The 12,733-nt window shown below is 37.1% G+C and overlaps 1 protein-coding gene across 18 annotated transcripts in view; it reads right to left on the reverse strand.

Annotated features, from left to right (window-relative positions):
- LOC120635493 (zinc finger and SCAN domain-containing protein 31-like) overlaps positions 1-12,733 on the reverse strand; it is a 117,004-nt gene that overhangs the window by 73,387 nt on the left and 30,884 nt on the right. The window contains exon 6 of one of the 18 annotated variants that reach the window (XM_039906523.1): positions 1,532-2,184. The exons of 16 other annotated variants lie outside the window; for them this stretch is intronic. In XM_039906523.1, the coding sequence (XP_039762457.1) occupies positions 1,610-2,184 (575 nt within the window). In that variant the 3' untranslated portion in view covers positions 1,532-1,609. Of the gene's footprint in view, positions 1-1,531; positions 2,185-4,854; positions 6,533-12,733 lie in introns of those variants that run through there. One more of the 18 variants, XM_039906517.1, reaches the window with a different exon arrangement.

The raw sequence follows: 12,733 nt of genomic DNA on the forward strand, positions 1-12,733 counted from the left end.
TAAGCTATTTTTATCCCAAAACAATAAAGTTTCTGTTTTTTTTTGTTTACTATTAAAAATTATAACAGACAAGTATAGATTTAAATCTATATTTCTGCTTATCAATAGCAGCAAAACGAGCAAGCGGGTCACCTAATAATAAGCGATTAAATAATAAATATTAAACTGAACGTTATACGTTGTAATTGGAATTTGAATTTGTTCGTTTGGCTCCCAAGGTGCTGGAATGGCGACCCCCGCACCAGTTAACGCAGCGTTGGTCGCTGCCATACCCGCGGGAAACAAGCCGCCTTGCAGGGTGATTACGTATCTCGCGACAGGTATTGCGACACTTTTGTTTATTTATTGTATGGAAAAGTGACGTTTGACAGCAGTGAATGAATGAATGAAGGAATGAATGAATGATGAATGAATGAATGAATGAATGAATGCACTTTTATTGTACACCAAAGAAAAAAAGTAGTTACAGAGATATAAATACATATCAAGAGAGTACAATTGATTGCAAGATTTACGCCTGCCACAAGCCTGTCGCGAGATAGCCCCCCCCCTGCGAGACCATGGATTTTGGAACTCCCTACAAGAACTCTCTATATCCAGCAGTGGACGTCAATCAGTCGAAGTGTTAATGGTGTTGACGATAGTGATGAAAATAATAATAAAAGTAAATTTTTAAAATAACTTAATTTATTTATTATTCATTTCAAATAACTTATAATATATGAATATTTACATGCGCTTAATGCATTAATTTTAGGTATAACAAATTATGCCTACATGACAATGTAAAATCAATAACTCACGGACCGGCATAAACTAATATCGTACCTATTAATATTATAAATGCGAAACTGTGTCAGTCTGTTCTTCCTTATTTGATGTCTCTTAGTTCAAAAACATAAGACTTTAATACCAAACTTTCAACTCCTATATCACACCTTAGGGGTGGAGTTAGCTAGCCTGATAAGTCGATTATCAAGTAGTTATTTAAAACGAAAAGAGACCCGAACAACAAATGTTTGGTGTCGTAAAAAAAAATCTTTAGTAGGACTAGTTTTAAAAAAAGACTGCATATTATTTTTCTTGGCAGGCAGATTCACTTTTGGATTGAAAATGTATGAATCGTGGATTATGTTATTATATAGTTTGTAATGTTATTTGATAGGCGAGATGGTGATAACAAAAAAAAAAACCTGGCTAAGTTTGTTGTGGGCTCTTCTTAGACTAGGGCGCGTTTGGAACCCTCCTAACGAATGAAAGTTAACGAATGGAGTTATCACCATCACTAACATTAGTGTAACATGTTAAATGTATGAACGCTTCATAAGTGCCTGTAATAAGGTCCCCATGAATAAAATATTTTTAAACTTGATATACACCGAGATACAAAATAGGCATTCAAAGTCAAAAGTCAAAAGTCAAAGTCAAAAGTCAAAAGTCAAAGTCAAAAGTCAAAAGTCAAAGTCAAAAATATCTTTATTCAATTATCCCCATATGTGGCACTTTTGATGCGTACATAAGAATTACACGTTAGTGAGAAGATGGCGATAACCACATTCGTAAACTTAAAACTAATGCTACGATTCTGGTCTAGGACACGGTTGGCAGCCTAAAAATCAACTTCCGGGTGGTATTTATTCATGTGATAGTTCAGACTGGCCTTCTGAACAAACGCCTGGCCGCACATCTTGCACACCTTGCTCCGCTCATCAGTGTGAATCTTCTCGTGCAAATTCAAATTGGTCCGCCTAATGAAGGACTTCTTGCAGAACCTACAGTGGTAATCCTTTACCGTCTTATGTTTGAACTTATGCTTGTACAGCCCCTCGCGATCGTAGCTCTCGTAGTCGCACAGCTTGCAGTAGTACTTGGTCCCCAGCATATGGAAGACTCGTATGTGCTTCTTCAGAGTGAGCTGCGAGTTGAATTTCCCTTTACATGCGTTGCAGTTCACGCGATCGTCCACGTCGTGGGCTTTAAGTTTGTGGACGGTGAATGGTGTTATCCTCTTGAACTTGAGCTCGCAATGCGGGCATTCGTAGGCGCTGTAGTGGTGCGTGCGTATGTGGAACCTTAGAGAGGTCTTTTTATCGTAAGCCTTGTCGCAGTGGCTGCAAATGAAGCTGTCGCCGTCGCGCTTAAAATCTCCCGGTTGGATTACGCTCAAGGTCTTCTTTATATCGCCTGAAGACAAAAAAATATATATCTTTTATTTCCATTTTTTTTTTCTCTCTCTCTCGCTCTCTCTCTCTCTCTCCATCTCCGTCTTCGCTCGTGTTATAATGCGGTGTTGATCTTCATAATCATTCATGTCTTTCCTAAACCTTAATAATATTATAAATTTGTTTATTATAAGAAGCAGGCGTTTCTTTGCTGAAATCCCTACTAATCCCTACTAATATTATAAATGTCAATGTAAGTTTGTTTGTTACGCTTTCACGCAAAAACAACTTAACAAAGGATACTTTTTATCCCGACATCAAGCTCGGTTCCTTTGGGAGATGGGATTAAAGTGTTTGACGATTTAAAACACCATATTACTCCGACAAATTATAACAGATTTAAATAATTATTTTTGTACTCGGAGGCATAAATATGACTGAGGTCATAAAGGAGACAGTTTTCAAAATAACTCAGTTTATTCGTACAAAATAAATTCATTTACAAATAACTTCTAGTTACAAATCTAATCAATATTTTATTATATTGCGCACCGATACTTGGCGCTTTTATTGCATTCTTATTAAATAAACTAATTGTGCTCACCTAAATAACAATTTCAAAAAGCAAATAATGCACCGACCATAGTAATATGATATTTACAGTTAACAATATAGATTTTCAAGATTGTTTGTTTAAAAAGTAACACTAATACTAATATGTATTATATTTAGAGAAATCCTTACTTTCATAATAAATGGTAGAATGTGTTTGTATGTTTGTTTGTCCTTCCTTTACGCCCCAACTTAGCAGCCGTTCAACTTGATTTTTGGGAAAGAGTTAGTCGAAAGGACGGAGAATAACATACGTAACAATATAAAAAGCAAATAATGCACCGACCACAAAAATATTATATTTACGATTAACAATATAGATTTGCAAGAATGTTTGTATAAAAAAGTAACACTAATACTCCGTTAAGAGAAATCCCAACTTATATTATAAATGCGAGAGTAAGTTTGTCCTTCCTTTACGCCCTAACTTAGCAGCAGTTGACTTTTGGGAAAGAGTTAGTTGAGACATACGACTATTTTTATCCCAAAACCAAAGAATTTAGAACCTATACAATCCTCATTCAGCCATTATTGTATGCAGTGAAAACGCACCGCTTACGTCACGCTTTACACCCTCGGCCCACCAACTTTTCCTCAGTATACCATTTTATAGTTAACGTTTAGAACATTAGATGAAAAATAATTACATATTGGATAGAAGCAGGCATTACTTTGCGGAATTCCATGATAAAAGCGGAGTAAAGCATAACTTGGTATACTCCGCGAAAAGCAGGAGAATCTGTATGGTGTCATTTATAACTTCTTCAATCCTTATAGAGGTATATTGCAGGGATGTATACGAGAACTTTCCCCTGTCCCAGCCACCAGGCAAAGAGTCCCAACAACCTAAAGTTTTAGTTGGTAAGATGCCGATATACCCACTGCGCTTCTCGGAGGTATTCCCAAAGGAAGGATTAAAAAAAAAACAAAAAAATAATAAAAAAACAAAGGCACCGTGAGCTATAAATGCGCAGCACAAATCTAATATAAGAAAGAAGCTGCGCTAATGATCAACATAGTACAATATTTGTTCGTACGCAATCGAGGTATAACTCGATGCTGTCAAGGTAAAATTGGCAAAATTGGTTTTAGACACGCAAATCCCGTACTTCTGAATTTAATTGACAAATATTCAGTGCATAACCTCAACTAGAGAATAGTAGGCTAATTTGAGCTTTAGCTCGATGTAAATAAGAACTGAAAAGAATGAATTTATTTAATTATATCACCCATCTTTAGGACATTGTGTTTTTATTATTGTTTTTAAGTTTTATATTGCTAAAAATTTACACTAAAAAGTAGGAGTCGGCGCTCATTCGACTATGTCAAAGATTATTTTCACGATTTAAAAATCCGCCCTTTATACTAATAAATTTAAACCTAAGTAACCTATAATAATATGATAGCCAACAAACAATAAAAATAGCACCTATAAACATTTTTAAATTAGGAGATAATTAGGCTTTACTTGTGTGCATCGGCTTTTGAAGGCCCAAAGAAAAATCACGTACGTTTCGTCAGGCGAGCCACATATTTCCAAATAAACCAGCATTGCTGCAATGCTGGCTTGCGGCGATTGAATGACCAAGTGGTATAGTAGTAAGAAATATAGTCTCTGAGCACACTCTACGAAATGCGAAATGCATCTTGTGGAATGCCAATACGTGCCTATTTATGAAGTTTGTTCAATTTTGCCTCGATGCCGATGAGTTTTCTCGCAAGACGTTTCTCCGAAAAATACAGATAAGTGAAGCAGAATTGTTTTGTTTACCTTAAATATAGTTAACGATTACTCAATTCTTAAATATAAAAATGTTTGTACAATTTGTGATCAGCCAGTAACGCAGACATCAAAATAAAGTATGGCAGTATTACTGGCAGTAATTATTTGCTTCGGTTAGCCATCCTTTGCGTGAAAATGGGTATAAGAGTAACACACAAGGTCGAGCTACTCTTTATGCAAATTTTCTCACTGAAACTAGTTCTGGTGTGAGCAGTGGCGTGCACAGGGTTTTTGACCATAAAGAAGGCAGATGCCATAAAATGGAATAATCCTTCGCATTCATGAGTATTACAAACATTTTAGGGTATGCAGAGCTTTTGTGCATGTATGAAGTGCACGCCACTGGTTGTGAGACCTAGTTGCGGTCACAACAGAGCGATCAGTCAACCCAGTCAACGCTCACGCAAAAAACTCACTAACGTCATCAAAAATCACCTAGCACTACCAGTAATGATGTACTTCCGTTTGCCAGCCATAGCGTGAACATGGGTATAAGAGTAACACAATAAGTCAATTTACTCTTAAAGCAATTTTTCTCACTGAAACTAGTTCTGTTGTGAGACCTAGTTGCGGTCACAATAGAGCGGTCAATCGACAGAGTCAAAAACTCACTAACTAAACCTAATACAGATCCCCAATATTAACCTAACTTTTAGAAAAAATAATCCGCTATCACAATTTACTTATTAGATATACGATTATTAACTTTCTCTTACCCGCACAACAAGCATTGACAGGAGCTAATATGCTGTAAGTTCGAGCAATTTATCTCAATGGTTCAGACCTAGTTGCGACAACAGAGCAGTCAATCACCCCAGTCAAAGCTCACACAAGGAACTCACTAATCGGACCTGATACAGTTCCTGAATATAAACCTAAAATTAAGAAGAATGAATCCGCTATCACAATTTAGTTCTTTAAATACAAAGGCAATGGAATAAATAATGGACTAACGATTGTTTATTTGCTCTTTCCATGCACGTCTAGCATGTGTAGAAGACCATTTTTTCTGGCGGTGAAAGACACACTACAATTGTATCTTCTCCCGCAGCTTTATCAACTCTCCGAGTTTTGGCGTGCAAGTGGAAATAATATACCTAAATATACCTTAATAAAGGGCCGTAAATTTCTCCTATTCCCTGTTTCTCTAAATAGGAGAAGGAGTGGACACGTTAATTTTATCCCTTGCCAAGGGATATAATTTTCTCCTTCCTATGCTAGCCGTGCTGACATAAGTGACCCTGATATGATAATGCATATGATATTTAATAGTTAGCTTGTCTTATATATGTCTTGTAGTCTATTTCTCTTTCTCCTACGAGAGCGGCGGTTCTTTGCGTAAAAGCTGTGAATTGTGAGTGGATGTATTTATTTGTTTAACGCTAGTATTTAACTTCTGGATGGTACTTGTTCATGTGATAATTCAGACTGGCCTTCTGTACGAACGCTTGGTTACACACTTTGCACACCTTCCGCCGATCGCCCGTGTGTATTCTCTCGTGCAGATCCAAAGTGGTCTTCCTAACGAAAGCCTTCCTGCAGAACTTGCATTTGTAATCCTTCTCCGTCTTATGCACGTAGCGATGCTTGTACAAGCCTTCGAAGCTAAAGGACTCGTAGTCGCACATCTGACACTTAAACTTCTCTCCTAGCATGTGAAAATTGTTGATATGTTTTTTCAACTGGACTTTAGTGTTGAAGATCTTCTTGCAGGCGTTACAGTGGATCCTGTCGTCCTGATTGTGCTCTTCGAGCTTGTGAATGGTGAAGGGGGCGCTTGTCATGAAGTGCTTTCCGCATATCTTGCACACGTGTTTTGGTATCCGGTAGTGTTTGCATTTCACGTGGAACCTTAGGGACTCCATTTTATCGTATGGCCTCTCGCAGTGACTGCAGATGATTTTCGTGTCTTTCGTCCTGTAATCATCGGGCTTGAGGCTGAATACGATTTGCCGTTTGGCCGCCGGTTTGCCGCCTGAAGACAAAAAAATACTTTTTACTTCCTCGTTGACAACTGTCTTCTTTCTTCGAGCACTTTTTATCCGACTATGATTATTAATTTTCGAAGTCCGCGGCATATGATTACTTTTGAACTGGGACACGAACATGCGAGTCCTCGCTTTGGGTTAGGATTAAGGCTCAAAGTTATATCCCTTCCAAAATTTACCGGTGAGACTTAATTACATTTCTGACGGAAAAGTGTCGGAGACAGTTATATAGATAAAGAATTATCTTTTAAAGTTCTCTTCTCGTAGTAGACATAGTCTCCTTCTCATTCTCTTATTAAATAGGAGCCCTGTACCCAACATTGAGACGGTAATTCGGTTCAGTCTGTCAGGCGAGTTTCATAGTTGCTATTTATTAAATAAGTCAAGGTCATACCCCGATACAGTCATTTTAAAAGTGGACATGGGCAGATTACACAAAACATTTAATAAAATAGAATTTGAATCGTAGTAGATAGTTTTTACGAATCCTATTAAACATGTTATTTTACCGACTGTAATGCCCGTGTTCAATTTTCACATTTAGATTTTAAATAATATCCCTTTTGCCCAGATAATGACAAAAACTAAAACGCAGTTAATATTTCAATATGGTATATGTGACACGCAATATGTAAATGTGGAAACGGAACGTAAGGTGAATAAAATTAGAGCGGAAGACAAGAGCGAGCGAGAGCGAATGATGTCTGGGGACTGGAGACAGGTTACTCAAAACCTTCCTGTTTTACAGATAAGCCTTGGAGACAGTAAAATAATCTACTAAGCATGTGAAGTAATATTTCGGTTTTCATTAACACGTTGTATTTGTCCCGTTCATTTAAGGTTTTATGCTATTTATTTATTATATAAAGCGCGTGAAACTAGTGACGCTAAAGATATATACTATATTTTTGTTTCATTTAAGACGTCCAGGCCCTCGGAAATCATATTGCTGGAGGTTTTATGTAGTAATGTAAGTAGGTTCACACCTTAAAAAACTGAATCGTGGAGAAAAAGTACCAATGCGCGGTAGATAAGTATTGTTGTTTTTAATAAAACAATATATAGAAAAAAAAAACATCTTTATTTCCACACACATTCACAGATACATGAAATAACTTTAATGAGATTTTTTTGATACTTTTAGAGGTTTAATAGACAGCAGCGATTTCCTCAGTGAGGTTCAAATATTAGTATGTTATTCAAGTTTACGTATTATGATATTTCCTCAAAGTGTTAAATAAACTTTATATTAAACTGCGTACTGAATTCAAACCTGTCACGATCTTCAAATACATTTAGTACTAGCGTACCCAGCCCGCTTCGCCAGGCTCGATTTTGCTTTATTTTATTTAAACAATAAAATTATCATTAAATTTTAATTTAAGTCTCATAATATATTAAATCTTTCATTTCTTTCCGTATTCATTCTCTTCTATTCTCGTCTCGAGCGGGTGAAGATCATTATCTACACCATGTACACCCAACAATAGAATATCATCATAGTAAAAAAAAGCTGTATTTGACAGTTAGACAGTTCAAAAACAGGAGTGCTCCGATCGTCACCAAACTTTACAGGATTACTCGCCAGGTCAATCCGGAGATTCCCTGAAAGTTTCATTGAAATCGGTCCAGCCGTTTCGGAGCCTATACGGAACATACCCACACTCTCATTTCTCTTTAATATATATAGATTAAACATTACGGTTGGTATTAAATTATAAAATATACCTTAATATCGATTATAATAAATACTTATTCTACACTAAACTAAATGACATTTTATGTCGACGGCGACTTTATATATCACTTACAATTATAAACAACTGCTGGGTTCTATTGAGGTACCCTGATGCCCAATACAAACTGAGTGCAGTGCGACTGCGAATTGTGCACTTCGTAAATGCACAAAAGCACTGCCTACCATGGTAGGAGGTGATAGCAGTGGTGATAGCCTAGTGGTTAGGACTTCGAATTCACTTTGAGGGGGGCGGGAGCAATGGCGTGCACTTCATACATGCACAAAAGCACTACTTACCCTAAAAATTTTGTATAACTCGTTAACACATATAATGCCGTACTAACAAATGAACTAACTGTATTTTTTTTTTTGTAAAATACGGTCATGGAATGTGAGGAATGTCTTAATTCACTATTTTCGTTACATTTTACATAATGTAATAGTGAAATAAATAAATAAATAATGGTGGCTGCCATATATGGCTGACGCGGCGCCACTGTAATAAAATTCTCAATGGGGCCGCGTCAGCCATTTTGTCAGCCATATGATTTCAAAAGCGCGCGAAACAAACGCGTCGCTCGCCGCCGCCGGCGCCATTTTGATTGTTTAGCAGCCTGTGTTTGCCCCCCGCGCGTCATTTGTCGCTGTGCATCGAAGGAGACTGCAGTAAATAGTTGTTCAGTTAGTGATTTAGCAAGTTATTAGTTACTGATTTGTGATTTTCAACAAAAAATGGAAGATTTTGATGATGATTTGGACTACGAACTATCGCAATTAGATTTAACAGTGTATAATCAAGAATGTAACACATTATCAAATAGTGATGCTACACAAGTATTTGACGTTGATCTCGATGATACAGTATCAATCGCACGGACCAAAAATCATCATCGACGCCAGATTTTATCCGACAGTGAAGATGATCAGATTCCCGTGTTACCAACCTCACGAAATACTGAAGTATGGTTCAATCCGTTGGGTAAGCAACCAAGTATTATTCCATATACTGAATGTCCTGGGCTTAAGCCATTTTCATTGCGATCCAGCATGAGTTCAGCTAAACCAGCAGAATTTTATTCATTGCTAGTACCTGACAGTATATTCGAGTACATAGCCGAAGAAACAAATCGCTTTGCTTTACAAACCTTGAACAAAAGTGCAACAAAATCATACCGAATGCAGAAATGGATGCCAACAAATTGCCATGAAATTAAACGGTTCTTTGGCATTTTAATTTGGATGGGGATAGTGAAACTACCTCAACTATCTTTGTACTGGAGCACTAACAAATGTTTTGAACAGAAATTTGTCAAGTCCATTATGAGCCGAAATCGATTTGAACTCATTTTGAGGATGTTGCACTTTGCCAATAATGAAATAAATCACAATAAGGAGGACCGATTGTTTAAAGTTAGACACTTATTAGATATGCTAAATGCTAATTTTAAATGTCATTATACACCTAATCAAGAAATGTGTGTTGACGAAAGTCTAATCCCATTTCGTGGCCGCGTTATTTTTAGGCAATACAATAAAAATAAGCGACACAAATATGGGATAAAACTTTTTAAGCTGTGCTCAAACCCAGGATACACTGTAAAAGTGCAAGTTTATGCTGGCAAAAATTATGAAAATGTCAATACTACTCCGACTAATGTTGTCCTTGCCTTGTGTGACGATTATCTAAATAAAGGACATACGGTTTGCACAGATAATTGGTATACCAGTTTGGATCTGGCACGAAAACTACTAGCGGGACAAACTCATCTCATAGGCACACTTAGAAAAAACAGACGAGGTTTACCTCAAACAGTTGTCCAAACAAAACTGAAGACAGGAGAATTCTCAGCTCAAGAAAATGACGACGGAATAACAATTATGAAATGGAAAGACAAGCGGGATGTACTGCTGCTGTCTACTAAGCACTCCGTAAGTTTCAGAAGAATAACTAAAAAAGGAAAAGAAAAAATTAAACCGAAGATTGTGGTAGATTATAATCATGCAAAATCAGCGGTTGATCTGTCAGACCAAATGTCCTCTTACACAACCCCTCTTCGGAAGACAACGAAATGGCCCAAAAGATTGGCGATGGAGTTATTATTGAATACAGCGATTGTAAATTCATATATTTTATATAAATTAACAACCAAGAAGAAGCTCTCTGTCGTCCAGTTTAGAACCGCGTTGGTTGACTACCTCGTGCATACAGGAGTCCCGGAAACTAGTGCCTCCTCTAGACCTAGGCGAGTAAAGCATGAATTGAAGAAAAGGCAAGGATTGGCCTCTGCCTGTCGTAAATATTGTGTTAGGTGTTATAAAGAAAACTGTGCCCAATTTGGAAGAGTTCATGCTCGAAATAAAACCAAAAGAGTGGTAACATACTGCGAAGACTGCCCGAATGAGCCACACTATTGTATCAGCTGTTTCAATTTAAACCATAGATATGTTTGAGTTATTTTGCCAATGCCAACTTAAATATAAATAAAAGCAATTAAAACATTTACCTATAAATTTTATTTGCAAAAACCAACTATTTTTGTAATCACTCTTTTGTTTTCGAAACTTCCACTTACAAACTTGATATTTCTCAAAATGTAAGTAAAAGTGTCAATGCCATCATTACAGTTATAATTTACTAGGCCTTGTCAACCATACTACATATAGTTTAACATAAAAAACGTGGCTGACGACGAAAAATCGTGCTTTCAAAACAAGCATATTCCGTCAGCCACATATGGCTGACACGGCCCAATTGGTTTGGAAAATGTCAGCCATATGTGGCTGACAAGGCATTATATGTGTTAAGGGGAAGGATTTTTAAATTTTATGCCATCTTCCTTTTTTGTGCATACCCTGGTCAAAAATTCTGTGCACAGGTTTCGGCCAGTGGCGGGAGTTCGAAACCCGGCTTGCATCTCTTAAGTTTGTGCATTTTAATATTATAAATTTTATAATGTATATAAAAAAATTCGGAACCGACAGGATTTGAACCTGCGACTCTCTTACAATCGCGGCCTGAGCGCTTTCTCCATTTAAGCTACGGCTCTCCTACCGTCGATGCCGAAATTAGTATATGCCTTTCACATCAGTCTTATAGCGACCGTAGCGTCATCTAGTAGGAAACGTTACAGTTTCGATCTACTTTGTCCATATTACAATGAGACACGTTTTGAAACAAGAGATGACACATTGTTTTTTTATAAGCTTTATAATTTTTTTCGTAACCTACAGGAGTTGTACCTACGACTAGTGTGCGATTTTAGAGAGCCGTAGCTTAAATGGAGAAAGCGCTCAGGCCGCGATTGCCAGAGATTAGCAGGTTCAAATCCTGTCGGATGCAAACATTTTTATATGCAATTTAAAATTTATAAAATTGATAAGTCCTCCAAGTGTAGGTAAAAACGCTAATAAAAAATTATAAAAATTGTGCATTTTAGTTTAAAAGTTATTGAATTATGATATGAAATCGACCCGTTCGGTCGAGTCGATATGGAGCGCGAAGGTTACACTACAGTACAAAACTAATGTTTATATTAAAGTGCATTTTAATAAGTTAAATGTTTGTGCAAAGGCAAACATGCCATAATAAAATATATTCTTTAACATTTCACTTTGGAATAATATTTGGTCATTTTGTAGTTTTAAGCCTTATAAACGAACGCTTCGCCACGAACTTGACATAATCTTTTACTTGGCCACCAGTAAATAACGACTCCATCGCCTATAAACATGGAAAAGTCGCGGCAAGTAAGTCTAGCGCTGAACGAAACGTGGGTGGGATAGCGGCGCATGGTACTGTCGCGCAGGCAATACAATCATTACTTTTATTAATAAATAGTAAATAGCCATAAAGTAATGATTATTATCCAATGAAAATGTTATATTTAATTGTAATGTGTGTGTTTGTGTGTAGTGTAAATGCATATTTGACTGTGAGTATATGTGTTTGTAATTATTATAGTTTAAGAGTTTCAAGTTCCAAAGATTTCTTGTTATCTAGGCTATAATTTTTAACAAGTTTATGGGGAATAGAAAAACTAAAAACATACACAAAATTAACAGTAATAACAATACAATTCAGAACGCGACTGTACACTGGAAGTGCGCGGGGTGTCGTATCGGTACGGAAGACGGAATACGACTGGAGAGCCAATAAGCGCCTGCGAACTATACGCACACCCTCCCCGCGACCCTCTTACTCCCGCATGATACCTAATTTTCGACTTCTACGCAATAACGTTCACCGCTAGGCTTTCGTGCCGATACTTATACAAAATGCCGCCCTGGGTTTCAACCTAAAGCAGGCGTTAAGCCTCGCGTGCGATTATTACAGCAGCAGAAACCGGAAAACAGCAATGCCGCCAAGCAGTGGCGACAGAAATAAACATAGCGGCAGTACTTCGCCTGACGAGCTCTGTCGCAAAAAAACTCTTCTACTTCTAAGTTACTA

Source organism: Pararge aegeria, chromosome 26, assembly GCF_905163445.1.
Source record: "Pararge aegeria chromosome 26, ilParAegt1.1, whole genome shotgun sequence".
Taxonomy (NCBI): domain Eukaryota; kingdom Metazoa; phylum Arthropoda; class Insecta; order Lepidoptera; family Nymphalidae; genus Pararge; species Pararge aegeria.